Source organism: Belonocnema kinseyi, chromosome 6 (genome assembly GCF_010883055.1).
Source record: "Belonocnema kinseyi isolate 2016_QV_RU_SX_M_011 chromosome 6, B_treatae_v1, whole genome shotgun sequence".
In the NCBI taxonomy this organism is placed as follows: domain Eukaryota; kingdom Metazoa; phylum Arthropoda; class Insecta; order Hymenoptera; family Cynipidae; genus Belonocnema; species Belonocnema kinseyi.
The window spans coordinates 96,702,918-96,726,865 of NC_046662.1; the positions used below are offsets into that span (position 1 = coordinate 96,702,918).

Consider the following 23,948-nt stretch of genomic DNA (forward strand, 5'->3'; position numbering starts at 1 on the left):
AGCTATCTAAGGATGGTACTATAGAACGCCACCTCAAGGTAGGCCTAGTGGCGCCATCTCTTGGTCAGGCCGGAAACTTATCAATCCACCCTCGTATTCTGAAAGGAGGAATATAGGCACAAAATAATTTCCATAATTAAATGATCTTAATTAAAATTCACTTAATTGATTTACGATCATTTAACCACAGAATGTATTAAGGACGTTGGAAGGCTACCCAATAATAAATTAAGTTCATTTAAAATAGAGCAATATACCATAATATTTGCCTCAATGTGTCCTAATGAAATTTTGGACAATTATTACGATTATGATACTAGGTCCTAATATACTACTTTAATGCTAGGCGATGTGTCAGGTTCGTAAAAATTAAATTCTCAGGTATCTATAAAAACTCTTCTGTGTGCTTTCTTCAAAACGAATACAAAGAATCCTGTGCCATCATATTATAAAGAATTTGGGTCCACTAAGCCCACATTACTTATTACTATCATTAGAAAGTTCTTGGTAAGAGGAGCGAAATTTCCCAAAGAACTATCCCTCTAAAGACTTTAATTTATAATATTTGAAACAAATTAATGTACGAATGTCATTTTCCGGGATTCGTAATGTTTAACTCACTAAAATACATAGTTTTGGTATAAAATATGAGACCAATTATTGCTCGATTACAATTAATTGAAAATAGTTGCGACTTTGTAATTGTTTAAACAATGTTTATCAAACAAATTTATAGATTAACTACTTTTTAATGAATTTTGAAAAAAGAAATTGAGTCTATTCATTGAAGAATGAACAAGTTCTGCATTTCTTTATAGAGATTGTTTAAATAATCAAAAATTGTTTATGAGAAGAAATTTTTTTGTCACGTCTAATAAAATTTTAATTTATAAATTAGATGTAATTGTTAAATTCTGCCTATATTTATTTATAAATGATCAATTGTTGTCAATTTTCAAAGGATCATAAATATAGTTATTGGAATTACATTTTTATTTGACTGCGTAAAAAATTGAGGCCATTAATTGAAAATAGACAAACTAGGAATTTGTTTATAAAAATTATTCAAGTAGTTAAAGGATTTTCTAATTTCTTAAAGTATGATCGCAAGGAGTATTCGTAATCTAATATTAATTTCTGTCATATTTTGTACCAAAATTATGAATTTCAATGCACTAAACATTGCTAATTCAGAAAAATGACTTGCTAATTAATTTATTAATAACATTATATCTTAAAAATGGTTCTTTGGTTCACTTTTCTCCTCTTACCAAGTACTGTCTAATAACAGTAATGTAGCTCATGTGGGCGCTGAGGGCCTCAATTGTGCTGGGTACTTAATCTGCAGCAAATAAATTCTAATACAAATTTTGATTAGGTTTTACAGATTTAACTGAAAAATACACCAAATCTGGAAAGGGAGGGGCGTCAAAGTTGATCGAAATTTTGTACACCTATATTAATTCCATGGTACAAGTAATTCTTTCTTATCGCGTCGACGTTTTGAAATTCTCTGGAGATGTGATGTTAAAATTGCAAAAAGCCATCGAAATGCGCGATATCGCCATCGAAGCTCTGCAAACTGCTTGTGTTATTAGAAACAATTTGCTACCTAGGGACCATCCATATACCACGTGGGCAATTTTTCACCACTTTTTGACCTCCCCCCCCCTCGTGGACAGCCGTGGAATTTTAACAAATCCCTCCCCTGTACTTTTTCCACGTGGTCGTATTTTATGACAATATAGATATTATTAGTCTTCAAAATTTCCGGGAGCTCGCAAAAATGTCATGGACGTCATTTGATTACTCACTCAAATTTCAGATTCTATTGTTTTCATACGTCAACAGTTCGAAACTCGTTGACTGGCTAACAGCTGTTGGTGCATTTTGCAACAATTTATCGTTAAACTGGTCGGAAATCCGAGTGAAAAAAACGATATTTTAGTACTCTTCAAACCCACGGGGAATGATTGTTTGGATGCTAAAAACGAACAATAAGTTTGACTGGCCGCTCCTTCGTGGTGCCAAAGTTAACTAGTAGACTGTGAAACATGTCAAAAATTCGAGTGAAAAACGTAATTTTAGTACTCTTGAAACCCATTGGGGATGATTTTTAGGTGCAAACAACTACCAAGAAGTTTGACTGGCAGCTCCTGAGTGGAGGCAAAGGTGACTGGCAGGCTGTCAAACATGCCAAAAATTCAAGTCAAGAAACGTGATTTTAGTACTCTTGAAACCCATTATTGCGAGCTGTGAATTTACTCAAAAAGTGAGATTTTCGTAGTTTCTTTTTTTATATACATATTAGTTTTATAGATGTATCCTATAGTTGATAATTTTAGTTAATGAAAAGGACAAAACTTACATTCAGTTGCTGATTAATATGTCAGTCAACTTTGGCACTACTCAGGAGCTGCATCCAAACAATCATTCTCCGTGGGTTTGAAGAGTACTAAAATGATGTTTTTCACTCGTATTTTGTTCATGTTTGACAGTCTACCAATTAACTCTGGCACAACTCAGAAGCCGCCAGTCAAACTTATTGTTAGTTCTTAGCATCTAAACACTCATTCCCCGTGGGTTTCAAGAGTACTAAAATGACATTTTTTCACTCGAATTTTTGACGAGTTTAACGATAAATTGTTGCAAAATACACCAACAGCTGTTAGCCAGTCAACGAATTTCGAGCTGTTGACTATGAAAACAAAAGAATCTGAAATTTTAGTGTGTACTAAAATTACGTCCATAGAATTTTCGCGAGCTCCCGGACTATAAGAAGTCCAAAAGGAGCGATTAATTGGCTAAAAAATTCGAATTAGCTTATGAACGTGAGCTTAAACATGATTTGAATTTCAAAGAAAAAGTCGTGAAAAAAATGAAATAAAAATAAAAATTATATTGTGCTGAAGCACAATATAAAACTTGGAGTATATCTAGACTATATCTTGTCTCATTTCAGTATATTTTCCACAGATTTAGGGAAATGTGTGTCCACGTGGATTCCAGCTCGACCCCCCCCCCTCCCGGTCCCTCTCGTGGATAAGCGTGGAATTTTGCCCCCCCCCCCCATTGTCCACGTGGTGTATGGATGGCCGCCTACGAAACTGACGCAGGAGTCATCCTTAAAGGTACCTGTCTCAGTGAGCCAGATATATCTGTCAATAGCTTGTCGGAGGTCCTGGCCTTATGGAGAGAGCTTTGGGGTACGCTTAGGCCTACAAACGAATGCAACGGGACTACTCAAGCGTAGGGTCCCATATAATTTCAATCCTAACCATAATAATAACAATAATAAAATGTGTACACTTTCTCAAGCCATTAGTGTATATTTCCATCTTTACAGTAATATTCAACAACCCCAAAAACAATCCTCAGTACATTTAACGAACACCGTCTTAGCTGCTTTCCACGAAAGCAGCTAAACAAATTTTGGATTAAAAATATTCATTCAAAACACCTCTCAAACACTCTAGTTTATATCCTGATCCACACAGTAATATTCTACAAGCTCAAAAAATAACCCTTAGTACATTTAACGAACCCCGTCTTAACTGCTTTAAACTAAAACAGGTAAGCAAATTTCGGATTAAAAATAGGCACCCCGAGGCATCTTTCCAAGACTATTTTATATCATCATTCCGGTGTTAATATTTAAAAACCCAAAAGCAATCCCTAGTACATTCAATGTACCCCCACCTAGCAGCATTTAACTAACCAGCCGAAAAAAATTTAATATAAATTTATCAACCCCTAGATAGCACAACAGATTGTAGCAAACTTGCCTTAAAGTTTGCGATGCAAGGTTCGGAAGCTTGCAAAACAAGGTTCACGCAAGTTTCTCGCACAGTGAGAAAGCAAGTCTAAGGGAATCCTGCCTCGCAATATTCATGTAATGTTCAGGAAGCGGATCTATGAAAACAACTCATGGAAAAACAATAACTACACCAAACATAGTTGTAGTAAGTGCGATCTAATCCAATCGAACGCCCAGGGCTCCCGAAAATGGATCAGACTACAATGTCAGCTACCCTAGAGTTAGGGGAGCCAATCAAGACAGAGTCAATATGATGGATGGCAAAATCTCAAAACTTTTGAGTAAACCGATCAAGTTAAGGACGACCTGCTGGAGTGCTATTTTACCAGTATGACTTCTCAATGAAAAGGTTACATGGCGCGACTGCATGCATATTATGGTATGAGAAACACCCTGAGCTCTTGCATTTTTCGTGTAAACGACTGAGATACAAACGTCTCATCCGGCAGATTTGGTCTTCCAATTTGTCAGAGAGGAACAAAGTATCTGCATTAATAATTTATTTGATGTTATTGTCTTTTCCTTGAGTGACCTTCAGGTTTCATTAATAACAGAATGGTTTCCACCTAATATTTATTCTTCTTGAAAATTTCCCACTGTTTTGAGTTTCGGGTGCTTCCTTTTTTCGCTGGAGTGGGTACTCAGGTTGTAGCGTGATGTCTCTTTGTTGGGCAGGTTCGGACCTTTTCCTTTAATTTTATTAACATTCACATATTTTATCGATTCTTTGATGCTAAACACGAATCTGCTAAAAGAGTATCGCTTTTACAGTTTTCGAGCACCCATCCCACAAAAAATCTACCCCCGCTCTTCCAAAAACCGACGGAAAGGGGTGTGGGATACAAACGAGCCGTTAATTCCACTCAGTCGGGATCGTTTCGAATTCGACGGCACCCCAACTCCTTTACCAACTTTTCCATACTCAACACCAAAAAGAACCGTTGAAAAGGGTTCGGGTGTGCCTACGAGTTATACATGCATCCAGTCCAGATCGCTTCGAATTCAAAGCACCCCGTACTCTTTTCTAACTTTTCCACAAGCCTTATCAAATTCTACAAGACCAGTTTTCTATAATTCCATTTAGAGGTCAGGCATTTGATTTTGCAGAAAACAAAATATCTTAAAGGTATAACAAACTATGGTCCAGTTTATGAATTTCTCGAACAGGCAGAGTAAGTTTTAAGTGGTCATTGATACATATTTTTTAAATAATATTTTGTTAATACTAGGGCTATTCACGTAAATTTTATCACAACATTCGTTTAGGCACAGTGGATCCGAATTGATACTCAGTAAATATCCGATTCTTGGCCGAGACTTCGAATTAACGCAACTAAGAAATTAGGGCATTTGTTTAACTTACATGTTACTATTCAATTTTAGTATTTTAGGATTACTAATTTGAATTATTCAACAAGTCTATGCAAATTTTTATAAAATTGAAATTGTTGACATTTTGAATTTAATTTTAGAGTTATATCCAAGATTGGGAAGACAAGATTGATGGATGAATTTACTCAGATGGTTCCATCTGGTATATCTCTAATCTTCATATCTCTCGTTTCCAGTGATGGGTAGGTTATACATTTTTCAAAGGCCATACATGCATATATCAGGGTGACGCAAACAAAATTATTTTCGAAACTGAATAATCACAGTAGCCTAAGGTGTACCATTTTATTTTCACAGTGTTTTAAAAATGCATGTATCAAATTTGCATATAAAATTATCCCCTTTTATATTACAATCAGTTTACAAAATTTAAGAAAAATGTTCAGTCATTTCTAAGGATAATAATCATTCTTTCTTATTTGTTGCATATTTTTTTATATCAGTATGCCATAAGGTGTGCCTAATAGGGGGATAAAAAAACCTTAGTTCGAATTCCTTTCGGAACTTTTAGGGGTTGCACCCACCCTCTCAATTTTTCCATTGAAATCACATCAGGAAAACCCTCATTTTTAAAAATATGAGACTGTGAAAGGCGAATATTTCGATCGAACGAGTGCAAATTACATGGACTTCTTAAAAATACTTCCTAGAATGTAAATATTATTTATATGCATTTTTTTTTATCACACATAATTTTTAATGCTCAAAATAAAAACTTTCAAGCATTTTGGTATTCATTAATAATTTTTTAAACCATTTTTATTTGTTTCAACAATACTTTCTTCACATTTTTATAAAAATAATCGGTACCCTCATCAAAGAGATAAACTAATTAGGCATATAAAAAATCAATGCGATCGATTAAATTTGTTGATCATTTTTCTAACGTTCTTATATTGACAGAATGTGCAGTTTTTTCGAAATATTTCAATAAACTCAACAGAATTCTGGTATGTTTGGTACTCTTACCATTTACCCATAATCATTTATACAATTTACATTGGTTTGAACATTTTTTTCAATAAAATATAACCGTCTCTTAGTAACTTCAACTATTTAATTCAAAACGAAAACCAACTGAAAAATTTGTCGAAAAAAGTGTTTTGACAAGTGGAAATTGTTTAAGAAATTATAGGTAAGCAATAATAAATGTCACCATAGGAGAAGCTAATTAAATTTGTTGGATAATTAACAAAAAATTTATACTTTTCTTCCTGATTCCAGTCCAAACCTACATTTCAAAGATGAAAAAATGTTTTGACAATTTAAAAAATTTGAATCAAACTTACTGCTTTTTTATATTGTCTAATGAGTTTATCTCGTTGTGAGGGTACCTATAATTTGCAAAAAAATGTGAAAAAAAGGTATTGTTTGAGAAAATGAAAATTCTTAAAGGGTTGGGGGGGGGGGGTCAAAACGAAAAATCAATCCATACTTTACATTCCGGGAAGTGATTTTAAGAAGTTAATGTCATTCGCACTTGTTTTATTGAAATGTACGCTTTTTCTTCTCATATTCTGAACACACAATGAGCTATTATCCTTAAATAAATTTTAACTTTTTATTTTTGTACCACCCTCAGTGCCTATAGACACTAGATATTATCTATATATTACGAATATATTATCAAATAAAATAATCGAATTGAATATTTTGACTACGTATATTTAGAAAAATTGTGTATTATCATTTTATTATTAATTTTGGAAATTTTTATTATAAATAAGTGTAATTTATTTTAAATTGTAGTAATTAAAACCAAAACATATCCAATTAAGGTCGGAAAGTCGATAACTTTTGGCATCCTGTAAAGAAAAAGTTTTTAACTCTTCTTGATTCTTATATAATTCGTTAATATTTAAATTGGACATAAAAAAGATACCAACAGAACTTGTGTGCATTTAGATTTGCCGGTTTTTTTGCCTTTTAAAATGAATCACCCTAATACATACAGCAGAGTTAAAAAAAAATATTTTTATGAGAAATCAAAAAATAAAAATAATAAAATGAGTGAATTTGCTAAGAAATTTCTAAGGAATTCGAGTAAATTCAGAAAATTTGTTGAAACTAAAAAAAGTTAAGCGGATTTGCATAAAATCAAAAAGTTTAAAGCATTAACATTTAATATGTAATTGAATTTCATAGAATTGCAATGATTTTAGAACAGTTCAATGTAATTCTAAATAATCCTAAACTTTATTTAGAAACAAGTGAATCAGAAGATTTTCAGTATTGTTTATACAACTTACTTTAAACAAATTTTAGATTCCCTACAAACTAACATATTTGATGTTCTGTGTACCAATCGGAATCATTGATAAATCTACAGTAAAAGAGCGAACAAATAAGTTGCTAGATCACCTAGGCAATTCTATAGAAACAGAATATCTTTGCGTTCTCAATCAGCAATACAACGTAGATTTCAAAATAAGCTCTCAATATAGATCACTAAAGAGACGCGAAAATCATCGAGGACTCCGAAGGCTTCTCGTTAGATTATTGTATAGCTGCTTCCATAACATCTGGATTATCCTCATAGACGGTATTGAATATGCAGATGGGGAATCTATTTCCCTGCTAAAAACTCTAGTGAAGCTAGATTTGGTTTTATTTGTGACAGGTCTGGGCCAAAAGGTTGCAAATGGTTATTCTCTTTATAAAGAAATTCTTCAAAGAGCAAAAGTTGTTTGCTTATACTTAAAACCTTCAGATGAATAATTTACTTGAAAATTGAAATGTTTTAATTATCAATTTTGAGACATAAATATTATGATAGAATCAAAATGTTGAAATTAATTGAATTATTTAAGAGGAGCAGGTTTTACACTTGAATTCCCAGTCTGTCGGCGACGAAGTGACGAAATATGTTCTTTTATAGAGGAAATTATTTGTATTTTTATAACTTTTGCAAGGATTTATTGTGGGAAGGAAACAAAATGCCAACGTGTTCAAGTGAAAAAATAAACTACACTAGAGGAAATTAGGAGATACTTATTTTCGACATAAAAGGATTTAAAAATTTTCTTTTTACTTCTTTAGGGTGGCAAACAACAACTTTTTTATTCAGGTGAAAGGAATCCATTAATTTCAGCATTTTCACTCGGTTCTAATAAATATTCTTTCTAAACATTTTTTTATATCTTACCAACTAAAAAAAATCTTTCAGAAGAAATGTAACATTTATTAGATTGTGAAATTTTATTTTATTGTTATTTTAGATTATTGATCTATTGGGAGTGAATAAATGGTTTCAAGCTGGTCTTGCTTGTCAGTTACTTAATTGCCAAGCTATTCCCGCTGAACTTGAAAAGTATTATCTTTCTATTATAATATATGAGAATGTCTGTCCGTCCATGAAAAGCTTACCGTAGCGGCGTGGCGGGGTGAGACTTATCATATACTTTTTATCCAAAAGAGGCACCTAAAACCCTATTGAAATAAATTAGAATTGTTTAATAAAAATTATTATTTTCAGAATAATTCAGAGGAAAATTATGGGAAATCCTGGCTGCATAGAAAGTTACCTTATAAGTGTTGAACAATCAGAAAGATTACTAGTACGAAATGTTTCCAAAAAACAGATTATCAGCATGGGTCTTATGGTTCCGCCAAGGGAAATGCTCATTAGGCATTTTTTATAGATTTTTTTATTATGAGTAATTTAAAATCAATTTCCAAATTTAATTAATTTAACAATCATATTTAAAAAATCAGAGCAAATCTTACAAAGACATCAAAAGAGTTATTAGATAAGATAAATCGATTGGAATCATGGAGAATGTACAGCTATACGTTCAAGGTAATCATAATTTGTATTAATTAAATTTTGTTACAATAGAATATAATTAAAGTATATTCAAAAAAGTGACTTGAAAGTAGAAAAAACAAAATTATCAATAAGTAGTGATCATGAGGATGCAATTAAAATCTGTGTATGGACTGAAAAATTTGGTTCCGAAGATTTAGAAAACGAGGTAACAATGGATGGTAAATTAATAGAATTAAAATACCTACTTAATTTAATTTTAAAATTTATCACCTGTTACTGGTTTCAAATATGCAAAGTTAGTATTTAAAAATACAAAATTCTATTTTTTATGACTTTAATTTTTAGTCATTATTCTGAAGCTCTTCGATTCCCTAAATCCACTGGATCAATTTCTGCTAAAGTGTGCTGCTTTCCTCGGGGAAGGCGTTGACAGAAGAATTTTGGAGAGCTTGATGCAATGCATCTCTCAAAGAAAAATTTCTGTTAGTAAGTATACAAAAAAATACCACAAATATTAAATTTGTAATACCATAAAATGGAGTAATTTCGGACACCTGGGATAAATAAGTACATTCTTGAACTTATTGAATAAATTACTTAAGGTGTGTGGTTTTGACTAGAATCTAGAACCAGTTAAGGTTAGAACTGATTCCAGGTGCTTGGAACAGTTTTGAATAAGTGATCCTATTAATTTAGGAGTGTCCGAATTTACCCTACATGTCCGAAATTACCCAGTTTGAATGTACCTCTAAAATCAGTTCTTTCTTTTGATCAAAATATTTCATTTTAAATATAACTACTGTTTATTTCCTTTTCTCATTATAGCTGTTACGAAATTATTTGAAATGCGATTGCTAGGAAGTGCTGTTAGTGATTTTAATACAAGTCCTGAGTCTTTAATATTTTTTAGAAATTTACAAATTTCAAACATTGGTATAGAAGTCTGTTGTGGATGTGTTGGGGTTCAAATTGAGGGTACCTATATATAATGAAGCATTTTAAAGTACAAATGTTTTAAGGACGTATAAAACTCTCTTAGAAATATTTATAATTTAATTTTTATTTTTTCTCACCAATGCAATTAATGCAATTTAAAATTACTATGTTTCGAGAAACAACTTACAGGTTTACAATTGTTTTGAATCTCTTTCATAAAATAAAATAAAAATTTTAAAAATGATCACGCGAAAACAATTTTCGTTCTAAAATTTTTTCTAGACTTCTCACAGAAAATCAAAAAGTGGAACTGCATAATAAAGCTTTGAAATGTCTGCAAAAGACTACGAGACGTAGCGTATCATGTGGAGAAGGCCAATTCGTTAAGCTTTTGGGTAAAACCATGATTAAAGACAAAATTCGTGGAAAGACTTTGAATGCTATTGAGAACGTGTCAGATATATATTTTTTTCAATGATTCAGGGATATTTCACGAGGCTGCTGGCGAGAATAGAAAATTCATCGAACTCTTGTGTATTTCAAGGGCCGCGTAATGTGAACATTTGCGAATTTCAATGCTTGAGGGACTCTCCAGTCAATATAAATAAAAAAACGACTCAAATATTTCGCAGGTTATTGAGTTTCATAGCATGATGTCACGGTCATGATAGGATACGTGAAACTGTCAGAAAGGTGACCATACTAGATACATCTTGACTACCTTGACGTAGGAATACATACACTTTTTTGGAGAAAAAATTGTAAACGTGAGAATAAGTTGTAAAGGTCTGAATAGTAATATTTTCCAAGTGTAGAATGCATTTGTGCAATTCCGTTTGATCCCTTTATCGGCTGAAAAACTTTTTGTTTCACGAAAGACAATCAACTATACGAAATTTCCGTTTAGGGCGCTTTCATACGATTTCGGATCAGCAGATTGCATGCAGAAAATTCATAGGAGTGAAAGAGATAGATAACAGAACATACAGTTCCCATCTCTTCCACTCTTGTGGACTTTCTGCATGCATTCTACTGATCTGCAATCATGTGAAAGCGCCCTTCGAGATCCCGATTCTGAGCATATCAACCTTAAATTTTGGATATTTTATTTTGTGACTCTAAACGGTCATCAATCGACAAAAGCATGGAACAGAATTACGCAAATGCATTCTACTCTTGGAAAACATTACTATTCGTACATTTATGACTTACTTTTATGTTTGAACATTTACTCCAAAAACTCGTATGCATTCCCATCACGTTATGCTAAAATACTTAGTTTAAACCAACGAAGGCTTCCCGCTCCATGAACATCTTTTTAATTGGTCAGCCACTGAGTCGGGCGAGACCGTACAGGGACCATGGTGGGAGGTGACGGAACTGTGCAATTTGAAATAGCCCAGCATGGGGGACTCGAAATAGGTAAACCTTGAAATAGGTGCATCTTAAAATCCGAAAGAGTTGACTGTACATTTTTTTTAATGCCAAAAATATTACATTCGTACAAAAAAGCTTTACAACTTTCTATTCTTCCAGAACGAAGTTCAACAGTTCCTGGGAAATTAACATGTCTACACCTTTCTGAATCAGTCAAACAAGTTCCTACTCGATCAATTTCTTAAACGGATTTTAGTAACTGTCAATGCAACATGATTCTCTTAACAGTCTATATCCAAATGGTAGATGACTGACGCGGAATAGATACTAGAAAATTTCAAAAATCTAAAATTTTTCGACAAAAACGGAAAATGTCTATTGGAATTAAAGATAAATTACTGACCGCCATTCTCGAATTTACTGATGTTTGTATGTCCACCAGCAATATTCTACAAGCTCGGAAATTGCTCACTGAAAGCGAAGCAATTTTAGAAGAGGTTTTGATTCTTTTAAACCAAGATAAATGTTGGAAAGAAGAAAAATAATTTTTTTATTAAAGTAAATTAAAATCCACTTATAACTGAACGATTTTACATCTGCATAGATGCTTGGAACTACAGAGGATGAATTAATTCCCCTGTCTTATCTGAAAGGAAAAATTTGCACTTTGCAAGCAAGATGTTTCCTTGAATGTAGCCTTTTATATGAAGCAGAAACTTGCTTTGACCTAGCAGCAAAGGCAATGGGTTATCATTTTCCCAAATCAAAGCTGATTATTAAAATTAAATCTGCAATTATGCTTAAACGACTAAACCAAGTGCTGACTTGGAGTAGATCATGCAAAGTGGGAATTATGGTGGGAATGGACGCTATATGTAGACCAGTTTGAAAAATGTTTAGCACAGATGATTATTATATTTAAAGTAAGATTTTAGTCATAAGATCGATCAAATATTTTGAAAATTGGCTACTCGAGCCAGAAAAAAATACTTGGTAACTTTTCTATTTTTTCCGGATTTCTAACAATTTTCCGTTCATTAGAATTTCAAAATTTCATTCAAAATAAAGGAATATCTAACGCTTAGTCCATGAATGAACTTACGCATTTTTCAAAATCGAAAGATCTCTAAATGATAAACATTAAAAATTGAACAATTTCAAAGCAGAAGCCACCAAATCAAACGATTTTTATTTTGAGGTCTGTAAAATATTATTTAAATGATTTTTTCGTTAAATTGCACCGTTTCGAAAGGGTTGTATATAAACCAAAAAATGTATCATAATTGTCCAATCTGACAATTGCACTGATTTAAACGATTTGAACGCTTTCTATTTCAAATATGTTTTCCATTTAATTTATAAAATATCAAACTGAAATTATGAAATTTTAAACACGTTCAAATAATAATTATTTTTATAAATGAAGAATTTCAAATGCTTCAAATCGCTTTTTCTATTCACATCAAATTGTGAAGATGGCATTGAAACATATTAGTATATCTCTAACCAGTATTGAAAAAGTTAATTATCTTAATTATTTTGAAAAATGATGAATTGAAGGGGTGAATGCAATAACCACCATAACACTCGAACACGCGTAGAATTATTGTCCGGGAAGAAAATTTAAAAAATTGTTCAAATTTGAGTGTCATGAGTCAATACATGTAGAGAATTTTATTGTGCATCTTTTTTGTATGGCAACCCAATTTAAAGTTTGTTTAGTTTTTTAGTTATTTAAGAATAAATTGTATGCAAAATTCTTTAACATATTCTACGAGTTTTAGAGTGTCAAATTTACGAGATCCAGAGGCAGAAATGCGCTTCTTTGTCTGCATGTGGCTTTGGTTAGTTTCACTTTCATTTTTTTTTTAATTTATCATTTTTTTATGACGAAAGCAAAATTGTTTAAAAGGTATGTGAGAGTAGGTGACTGGGAAACTGCTACAGTGTGAAAAAATAGAAAAGCGAATGTCGATATTGTAATGGACGCACACAATGTAGCCGCTACTACCACAATTTTGAAAAGAGTAGAGGGCTTGCTAATACTTTACGGTAAAATTACACTATGTAGTTAATAAATTATCAGCAAGGGGTTGACCACTCGAATTAATAAAGTCCAATGAATTTAAAGATGTCAAAGTATTTCAGAGTATTTCATATATTGTGGAATTTTAGGAAAATTAAATTATTTGATTAAAAGGTAGTTAAAATAATTTAAACATATTTCAAAAATGTCAAGGGATTACATAGGATTTTTAAGTTTTAAAGAAATTTTAAAAGAATTCAAAAGAAATTAAAATATCTGAAGTGGTTTCGAAAGATTTAAGAGGATGTTAAAAAATTGCGTAGATGAGAAGGAATTTTATAAGATTTGAAGGAATCTCAAAACAAATTATATGAAAGATTTCATGATTGTGATTTCAAGAGTTACAGGGATATCAAAGGATTTGAAAGAATTCTATAGATTTCATGAGATATTTCGCATCCATAATGGTTAACTCTTTGATGATACGTTAAATAATTGTTAAATACAAAAACTAAGGCCCTTAGAAAAAAACATTTGAAAATGAGAAAAAAGTGTTTAATAAATACTTTCTAGTGCATAAAGTTAATAATAGAAACACTGAAGCAGCTGCAGAAACTATAGCTAAAATACGAGAAGAATTAAAAATGATTAAAAAGTTGCAGAAAGTTGTGAAAGTCGTTTCCTGCAGGTACATGGAAAATAAAAAAAATTGGCATATTTTAAGCTTTGAGGTAAAGTAAATTCTAAACTAATTTATGCAAATCAACAAAAACCCTTCTATCGGTCACTGCGGTTTTATTATGCAAGTTTGAAAAAGAATCATTTTGGCACTACTTGATAGATTAAAATATTTGTTTATTTTTGAAAATATTTATGTGAAACCATACTGTATATATTTGGCAGGTATTACGTAATGAAAGCCTACTATTATACGGCGCGTTGTCACACGAAAAGAGCCTTCAAATTCTTAAATAAAACCAAAAACTTATCTCAACAATTTCAAATCAGACTGATTTACAGATGGGCTGACCACAATGAAAAGGTATTGTCTGAATATAAACTTATTTAAATTAAAAAAAGTGCAAGCAATTTATCAGGACATCCAGCCGAGACATACAAATGGTTGCACTTTAGGGTGGTTCTTATTTATACTTGGTGGCATTTTTTTTGTTTTGAACTTCTTTGGTCTCACCATCCAGTTTTGTTCGAATGCCAAAAAAAAATCTCAAAATTTGAGCAAATTGAGCCTGTTTAAACAATTAAGAGCATTTTTTCGAAAGAAAAGTAGTACCTACATATATTTCAATTTTTCGAAATATTACAAATATAAAATATTTTAAGAAAATAAAATTGTTTACAAATTTACGAGTATTCTTTAAAAATAAATCAGTACTTAATAATATTAAAATCTGTCGGAAATTTGATGAGATAAAATGTTTCTCCTGATTTTTTTACGAAAACTGTATACTTGAACAAACATGCAATATTTAAGTAATTGTAAAATTATTTAAACAAATTATTTTATTGTTATCATTAATTAAAGAACTCTCAAAGTATGGACAATACGTTTATTTCGCGACTTGCCTACAAAAAATACTGGGTACCGAGATTTTGGTTCTTGCGCCAAAGTTAGAATAAGATCAAGGAGCTGTTCCGTGAATTAATCTCATGAATTTTTCTCTCCGAGTAGGCATATCAAAATTTTGTTAAAGAATTTTGATCAACAAGAAGTCCTCAATATATCAGAAACGTCTTTTATGCTGTGAGCCTGTAGGGTATAAAAATTAATCTTTGGGAATAATGTTCTAACTTCCCGAAGCAAAACAAAATTGACCCGTTGCCAAAACCCTGGTTACCCTGATAGGTCGAAAAAGAAAAAACAATTAGATTCATTGGTAACAGAACTGAAAAGTTTCTTTGTGACATTAAAGAACAATTCAAGAAAAAAAGTTCTCATCATTGCGCAAGAAAATTGAAATTTTTTTTATTTTTTGTGTATGAAAAAAAATTTTTGTTTTCAATTTTTTGTAACTTTTATGGAAGTAAATAACCTTAGCCGGAAAAAATAAAGAAACAATTTTTTGTTCGTATGTGTCTTAAAATATTTGAAAAGAGTATACAAAAAATAAACAATTTTTTTGGAACTTTAGGTACAAATTATTAAAAGAGTGTATTTTGTAATTTTTTGAAATATTATATTTCAACAATAAATTTATGCACATAATTTTTGTTATATTTTTTACGGATCTTGTGTAAACAGATTTTCACTGATCTTGTGTAAAAATGGCTTGATGCTTCAGAATGCGTAAAAAATAAATAATAAATTTGTTTGAAACTTAGAAATATGTATGTGTTTCCTTCATTTGTGAAAAAGAATATTAAAAAAAAAACGAAATATTACATATTTCGTCATTTTTTGAAATATGATATTTGGACCATACATTTTTTCTTAGTTTTTTTCTTCTAAGATCCATAAACTTTACCAATAAAAAAATTGTAACCAAATTGATTTCCATACACAAAATATTTTTACAATTAAAAATTTTTCTCTGCGGATATTATAAACACCTAAATAAGTTACATACAAATTATAATTTTATAAAGGCATGGACTGGATCTTTAAGTGACACACAGCGAGACTTCAGGAGCAATGAACGTTCGTCATGGTCAATTATTGATTGGCACGAAGTCGCTTCAAAGAAGATTGAAATTTTACCTTATGCTCTACCGTTACCAAAAAGCATGCAATGGAATATTAAAAAGCATTTCAAGTAACTGTATATATTAAAATAAAGAGATTTGTATTTGTTATGTACCTACTATATTATTAGTTTAGGTACTTTTCCGTTTTCTTTTTAAATCTAAAAGGAAAAAAAAGTAAGATCTTGCGTGCTATTGTGGAAATTAAAACACATGTAAGTGCAAGTAGACGTATTATAAAATTGAAAAAAAAACATTTTTAAATATCTGCAAACATATGCAGTACAAACCCACGTAAAAAGATGAAAGGCGACTATTTAATTTCTACAGATTAATGATGATTTCCTAATATTATTTTTGACTCAAAATAGATTCTCCCGTCAACCTCGACTGCTGCAAAATTCAATTACGTTTTAATTATAATTATACGTTTAGGAATGCAAGAGCATGTACAATAAGAATTTATGAAAAAACCTTGAAATGTGTATTCTTAAAATTAAAGTTATTATTTTAATTTATATTATGCATTGAAAATCGTGTTACGTGCAAAAAGACTTGAATATGAAATATATGTAATTGAACATTTGACAACTCTCGAAGGTATGGACAAATACTGATTCCACCGATTAATCTTATAATCCATTTATTTACACATTTAACAAAAATCATTGTACACTCAATTCTACCATTCCCGGTGACGACTCTGAGCCATACTAGTCCAAATCCACGTATTCTTCTCCTTTTTTACTATACTACTTTGCTTATGCTTTGGTTTTAATTTGCACATAACGTACATTACCTCGTTTCTAGTGACAAAATAACAACCTCTGCATCGTAATCGTAGAGCAACTTTATATTTCATACCACAGAAGTGATTTAGTATCGGCAACTTGGATTGTAGTAGCGAATCCGAATGGAGAATACTTAGCCCATCGCCTCCGATTTTCGATGCAGCTTTGCTACATAAGCCATGAATGCCTTGGACTTCTCTATTTTTTACAGCAACTGTTCTTGAAAATAGGCAGCTTAGAGCTCGGTGTGTGATTCTTGAAATGGTATTCATGTCTTCTATAAATAAAACATTCAATCCTTTTAGCCAGAATTTGAAATTATTAATTTAGCGGTTCATATATTCCACTATTACCTACATAAATGTTATGAACTTAAATTATTTGCTTAAAGTTTTAAAGAACTTTAAAAAATAAGTTATAATTACTATGTTATTCTGTTTTTACTTCTTCATATTTTGTTATCAGATCTAAACATATAATGAAAATCATAAACAAATTAAAAATTTGCTTGAGTAAAAACATTTCTAGAAACCCTTTTCTACAATAGTTCAATTATTTTCAAGTTTCATTATATATTCCAATTTTTTAAAATGATTTTCAAATATATATGGCGAGGAAACAAGAAATATACGGTTAGACAATGTACCACAGCATAACCTCTTTTATGGTATTGATGCCTATCGTAATCATTGCAATAATAAAATCTAATTTTCACAAGTTCAATCCGATTATATATTGTAAATATAAGATTATATATAGTAATAAATTATTTAATATTTAAACATGCCTAAATAACGACAAAAGAACATTAAAAAGTGCGCCGAAAACTAAAGATTCTTCCACCTTTTATTCAGGCATAATTCAAGTATGTATAAAATACTTACCTCTAATAAATGGTTGCACTTCGTAAAATCTAAAAGCAAAATTCCATTTCGATTTGCATTAATCACTATTTATTATTCTTATATATTTGATTTACTTCCTATTCTTAATCTTCTTAATAGATAAGGTTCCCAAACACTGCTAAACACTTTAGGTTATGTTGGGAAATAGCAGAACAAAAATATGAGGTGGTACACAATATTGCCGGTAGAAGTTTTGCAGAATTTTGATTGGCCGCTTGGGTAAAATGACCCCCTCTGGTCTTCCCTACATAAATTTTTGGATTAACATAATCTCAGGTGTTTTATTTATTTTTTAAACGTAATCGAACAAATGCAGACTTTCTTTTTTTAAATACCATTAGATAAAATTGTCATTAGGTACTCGATAGTGTATGTTAATTCAATTTGCAACTGCAAACGTTAATGTTAGAGACAACTCCAAAACATACTAGAAAATAATCACAATATTAGTCAAAAATAAAACTACATTATTCCGTTATTTGTTTGTGGCAACATAATGTCTGCAAAAATTTTACGGAAAGTGTGCAGTTTAGCGAAAGTCACTGTAAGTATTTCAATTTTCTCTGAGCCGCAAAGTTTTTACTTTTCGTAACCTAACTCTTCTTCCCATATATAGAACGTGCAAAAATTATGTGCCAGGAATTTATTGGTGCCAGTCGTCGTGGAACAAACTGGACGTGGAGAACGAGCTTACGATATTTATTCACGTCTTCTTAAAGAAAGGATAATATGCCTTATGGGACCGGTAAATTTTTATTTTATCTTATCAATTTTTCACAAAGTTTCAAAGTCTTCTTTGCGATTAAATAACATATCAAGTCTCTCAGAATCTACTTTACTCATTTTTTTATCCGAAGAAGATATAAAATCTAATTTAATTTTGGAATATTAATTTATTTTACTGCATATGTATTTTTTAACCTATCAGTATACTGAACTATCAGTTACCTAAAATTTCAGACAACAAAATATTAAGATCAATTTTACTTCAGAAGATTATTTGTACAAAATAAAAATGATTCGATTCGATAACATACATCATATTACAGAGGCTTTTTTCTAATTTGAATTTTTTTAGATAAACGACGATTTATCATCCTTAGTCATAGCACAATTGCTCTTCTTGCAATCGGAAAGTAGTAAAAAGCCAATTCACATGTACATTAATTCCCCTGGAGGAGTTGTCACTGCTGGTCTGGGAATCTACGACACAATGCAATACGTTCTACCCCCTGTGGCTACGTGGTGCGTTGGTCAGGCGTGTTCTATGGCCAGCTTGCTTTTAGCTTCTGGAGCTCCAGGTATGCGGCATTCCCTTCCAAATGCCAGAATCATGATACATCAGCCTTCAGGGGGAGCTCAAGGTCAAGCTACTGATATTCAAATTGCGGCGGAAGAAATGCTCAAACTCAAAAAGCAAATTAACGGCCTTTACGCGAAACATACCGGTATCGACCTAGTTACAATTCGTAAGTTAAATTGTAATCTGTGATTAAAAGTTATATCTTAAATTAGTGAAATATATTGATATGGTATGAAGAAGAGTAATCGCGCTATATCCCAAAACACAAGAAAACATTTTCCGATCATTTCCTAGTCAATTTTGTATTCCAGAAAATTAAAAATTGCATATCAAATCAGTCAAAGTCGAACTCTTTTGAAACACTTAAAATTCAGCAATGTAAATTTTTTTTAATTCTAAAGGCTTCATAACTTCAAAACCTCGAAATATAAAAAATTGGAATCGTGACAGTTTGGAAGATGATACAATTTACATGTACTGAATAGTATTGTAAATGACGTTTAAAATATTTGGGCATGTGTTCTTATATCAGACATATAAATTTAAAAAATTTCCAGGAAAAAAATCCAATTCAATATCGAACTACTCTAAACTTTGTTCCTAACTAAAATATTTTTTAATAAATTAGAATTGTGATGAAATTAAAACTTCTGAATTCGTTTAAAGTTAAATAATTTTAATCTATATAAATTAATAAAATCATTCATCAGTTACAACTGGTTTAATTTAAAAAATTGTTTATTTCTAATTATCGTCAAATTATTAACCTTCGAATTTTATATTATTTCAAAATTGAAAATATATACAAATCTTCAAACAATAATTTCAAATTGTTTATTTTTAAACAGATTTATAATTGCTACTGACAAGGTTTCCCAATATCAATTATTATTAAGAGTAACATTTAGGGTAAGGTTTTACCACTAAAATCAGGATGTCCAGTGATTCGTAGGAACTAAATTCAAGGTCCTTTGGAGGTCAAGAAGTCAAGTTTTTCCAGGTCTCCTTTTTACATGAAATAATTAAATAACCATTTGTTATAGATGTAAAAATGAGCTATTTTTTGCCAATAATTTTTAAAGAAATGAAAACCATAAATATACAAATTCTTACATTTTTTCGAACATAAATCGTCTGAAATCTTTGAAATTGTTGTAAATTCGTTGAAATCCCTTGAAGTATTTAAAATCTTTGTGAAATCTTGAAATTTCCGTGAAATCTTTTTAAATTTGTTGTGTTTGTTTGAAATCATGGAAATCTTTTGAAATAGTTTAACATCTTTGAAATATTTTAAATCGTTTAATATCTTTGATATGTTTGAAATCTGCTGCACTGTATTCTTCTTTGAAATCTTTGGAATTCTTGTATTCTTTTGAAATATTTGAAATATTTGTGAAATATTTTGTATTCATTTGAAAGAGTTCAAATATTTTTAATCTGTATAAAATCGGTTGAAATCTTAGAATTTCGGTTTACAGTAATCTTTTTAAAATATGAAATATTTGAATGTTAAAAATCTTTTCAAATCTTCTACAATGTTTTAAATGTTATTTAAAATCCTTAAAATCTGGTGTACTGTAACCCTTTTTCAAATCTTTGAAATCTTTTGAAAGTTTTAAAAGCTATGTGAAATATTTGATATCTGGTGTACAAGCCTTTTTTAAATATTTGAATTGCGCGAAATGTTTGTAAAATGTTTTAAATCTTTAAAATCATTAGTAACGTTTTTTAATCTGGTGTACACTCAAACACCGAATTGTGAAACTCTTGAAAAATCCGTTATATGGCATATCATAAAAAATGTATACTTTAACATTCTAAATTAGGGGAGACGAAATAAAAAACTTATAGAATTATTAACAGTATTAAAGTCTGTTCATTGCAACCTATAAAATAATTGGTTGGGTCTACAAAAAATGCCAAGAAATTACTTTATTTATTCTGTAATGAGTAAGAGATAAATAAAAAAATTGCTCATGATAGACCAAAAGATATAAATTCCTTTTCGCATTTCAATAAAATAACTCTTAAAAATATAAAAATTTAATTTAAGGTTCTCGTTAAAAACTCAAGCCGCTTTCCAGGTTTTCAAGGTCGATGGACACTCTAAAACCGTTTCAAATTCCCCTTCAAAAATAAATTTACTCTTATTTCCTAGTCTCAAAATATTTCCCGACAATTCTCGGCTTGCTGGTGCCATTTAAGTTTTTAATTGATTGATTTTTTGATTGAATTGAAACTCCCCCCCCCCCCGTCCTTAAAAAATAATTAATAGACTTTTAAACTTATTTAAACAGAGAACAGCATGGAACGTGACAAGTTTATGTCTCCTTCTGAAGCAAAAGAATTTGGATTAATTGACAAAATACTGGAACACCCTCTTCAAGAAAGAGAACAGAACACGAGTTCATCTAGATTGACTGGAGACGCTGCAGTAAGTAGTTCGTGATTCTAATAGTAAATGAAGTGGACTTTTTATCACTAAATAAATATCCGTTATTACTGTAAAACATTTTTATTAATAATAATATTGAACATAAACATCGTTATAAACTGTGTACTATTTAATCGCAGTCAAGCTAAATATTTGTCCTCTCTCCGATTTTGATCATGCAAGCAATTTCACTAAACACTAGGGCTGCAACTCACATTATTCAACTCTAGTAAAATAACTTTATGGAAAACTTTCTAGACTTGGTTTTTTAATGCATAAAATTGTAAACTTAACTCTGTAGCACTGAATATTTCCCTTAGATATTTCTGTATTTAATATTTTAATATTAGAGTCCCTTTGTTTCTACATCTTGCAAAATCTGTTCCGCATTACACTCGAGTACTCCCTTGGCATGGCTTTTTTGCGTTGACACTTTTTTGACATGCATTATTTGCGACAACAGATTTTTTACGGTGTTTACAATTGCAGCAAATTAGAAATCAAATAGAACCTTATTTCTATGGTCTAGGGACTCTCTACAGAATATCTCATGTACTGACTTTATTTGTGTCAACTTTTCAACTTCTTCGAAAGAAAAGTACTTTACTTATACGTCATTTTTTCTTTTGAAGCAGATAAAGATTCAAATACTACTTGAAAACTTTATAGGCGGCATTCCGCACGAACGTAAACTTTCATTCTATTTGTTTTGGAAGACATAACATTAATTGTTATTAATTTTAAATTAATGAATAATGATCATAGTATTAATATAAATACTAATCATGTATCACAACATATGACAATAGTCACAACTGTAGCATACATCTAAAATATAGAGTTATAATTACGCTTAGTTAAAATCCACACGAACCGGCAATCAGACTTCTGTAAAATTTAATTTCTTTGCTAAACTAATCTCGCTTTAAAAAGTCAAGACGAGAAATTTTTAAATTCCCGTTTTTCAGTTGATAAAACTTAAATTGAATTTATAAGCCAACAATATTTTTAAATTTCAGGTGAAAGAGCGCAATTTTATGTCATTAATTTTTTCAGAATTCTGATTGCTATACACTTACGAAATAATGACATGAGATTCATGCGCACTGCACGTATTATATGTACACGTGAAATTACGTTTGTGAAGAAATTGATTTTGATAAGAAATATCGTAACATATCGTAACATCATGCCTAAATTTGATTCCTAAATTTGTCAGAGATCTATTCAAATGTTGAATATGAGACTTGAACGGGGCGGCATCGTTTCTAAGAAACCCTAAATCTAAAAGTGAAAGAAAGTATAATCACGTTTTGAGAAGCTGAACCGGTACATAGAAATTCGTCTTTTATATATCTACTGATTGTGACAAACCTCAATTTATCTTCACGGCATTTTTTCTGAATCTCGTAAAAAAATATTGTATAACCAGGTCAAAATGGTGAAAACTTACTGAAAATTTAGGCACTTAATTTTTCAGAGTCAGCTCAGATTTTGATGAGACATCAAGTTCTTTTCTACCCATGTAGATAAATGCGTTTGCTTCTTCAGCTAAATATTTCTTCTGTGATGAAAGAGTTTCGGAAACTGGAAGTTACTGAGGACAAACCTGGGCATGGGCGAGCATCAGAATGTCTTTCTTTTCCTTTGGAAATCGGAGCTCGCGACCAGCTAATCGCGCAGTTTCAAGCTCCCTTTCAGCCAGGGCCAATTCCATGGCGACGACGCCTCCGCCACTTTCGTGTTCCCTCGCGACCCAATCTAGAGCCATTTGACTACGCATATCGTCATCGAGAGCCCTGTGACTATAATGAGCGACAACTTCCTGTCTGCTACACTGCCTTTCTCGCATCGCTTTCAGAGAGCCATTCCAGTGTAGAAGTTGGAAGACAGTCATTAGTTCTTGAAATTCCAGCATCGTCCTTCCACGATTACATTCCAGCATGAAACGGAAAGCACCTATTCCTGTATTAGGGTCTTCCTTTACGTCTCCCTTTCCCTGAAAACATGTAAAAGTTTATTTTAATTGATTCGGTTGAACGTACGAAAACGCTACCTCTAAATTCTGCTTGTCACTGCTCATGGTGATTTCTTTTGGTTCATAAAGAAAAAAGGTCAAAGGAATTTTTGTCAAATCACTATACGACTTTTCAGAAGCTGTTTATGTATTACAAAGCACTTTTAAGATCACTTTCGACCCCCACCCCCCCTAAATTGAGAGCAAGCGAAACAATGTCCTATATCTCCGCTCAATAATACGTAAGATTTGCTTCTGAACCGAAGAACCTTTTTTAAACTATTAAGATAAGTTTATCAAAGACATCACAAACCAACAAAGTTATTTTCATATAAACAGAGTAAACAAAAGTATGTCATAAAAGGTTCCTCAAAAGGTCAATCGATACGTCTCAAAGACGCGAACAAATATATAAGATGCAGTACTGCTTTATTTCCAGTACGTGCAGCACTTGCTTTATTTATATAAAAAGTTGTCCTCA

General features: G+C 31.2%; 2 protein-coding genes and 1 pseudogene across 3 annotated transcripts in view; 2 read left to right on the forward strand and 1 right to left on the reverse strand.

Annotated features, from left to right (window-relative positions):
- LOC117175511 overlaps window positions 1-13,366 on the forward strand; it is a 13,799-nt pseudogene extending 433 nt beyond the window's left edge.
- Window positions 13,367-17,915: 4,549 nt separating this feature from the next.
- Window positions 17,916-21,565, forward strand: LOC117174277 (ATP-dependent Clp protease proteolytic subunit, mitochondrial). The gene is made up of 4 exons (XM_033363200.1): window positions 17,916-18,257; window positions 18,330-18,458; window positions 18,792-19,182; window positions 21,314-21,565. The coding sequence occupies exons 1-4, from the start codon at window positions 18,210-18,212 to the stop codon at window positions 21,463-21,465; spliced, it is 720 nt and encodes a 239-aa protein (XP_033219091.1). The 5' UTR covers window positions 17,916-18,209; the 3' UTR covers window positions 21,466-21,565.
- LOC117174276 (protein limb expression 1 homolog) overlaps window positions 21,516-23,948 on the reverse strand; it is a 14,353-nt gene continuing 11,920 nt past the window's right edge. For both annotated transcript variants that reach the window (XM_033363197.1, XM_033363198.1), the window contains exon 4: window positions 21,516-23,449. In XM_033363197.1, the coding sequence (XP_033219088.1) occupies window positions 23,045-23,449 (405 nt within the window). In that variant the 3' untranslated portion in view covers window positions 21,516-23,044. The remainder of the gene's footprint in view (window positions 23,450-23,948) is intronic.

Coding starts and splice junctions, on each gene's coding strand:
- LOC117174277 (XM_033363200.1), top strand. CDS start 18,210: ATGTCTGCAAAAATTTTACGGAAAGTGTGCAGTTTAGCGAAAGTCACT. Junction 18,459..18,791: donor TAATATGCCTTATGGGACCG/GTAAATTTTTAT, acceptor GAATTTTTTTAG/ATAAACGACGATTTATCATC. Junction 19,183..21,313: donor TATCGACCTAGTTACAATTC/GTAAGTTAAATT, acceptor TTATTTAAACAG/AGAACAGCATGGAACGTGAC.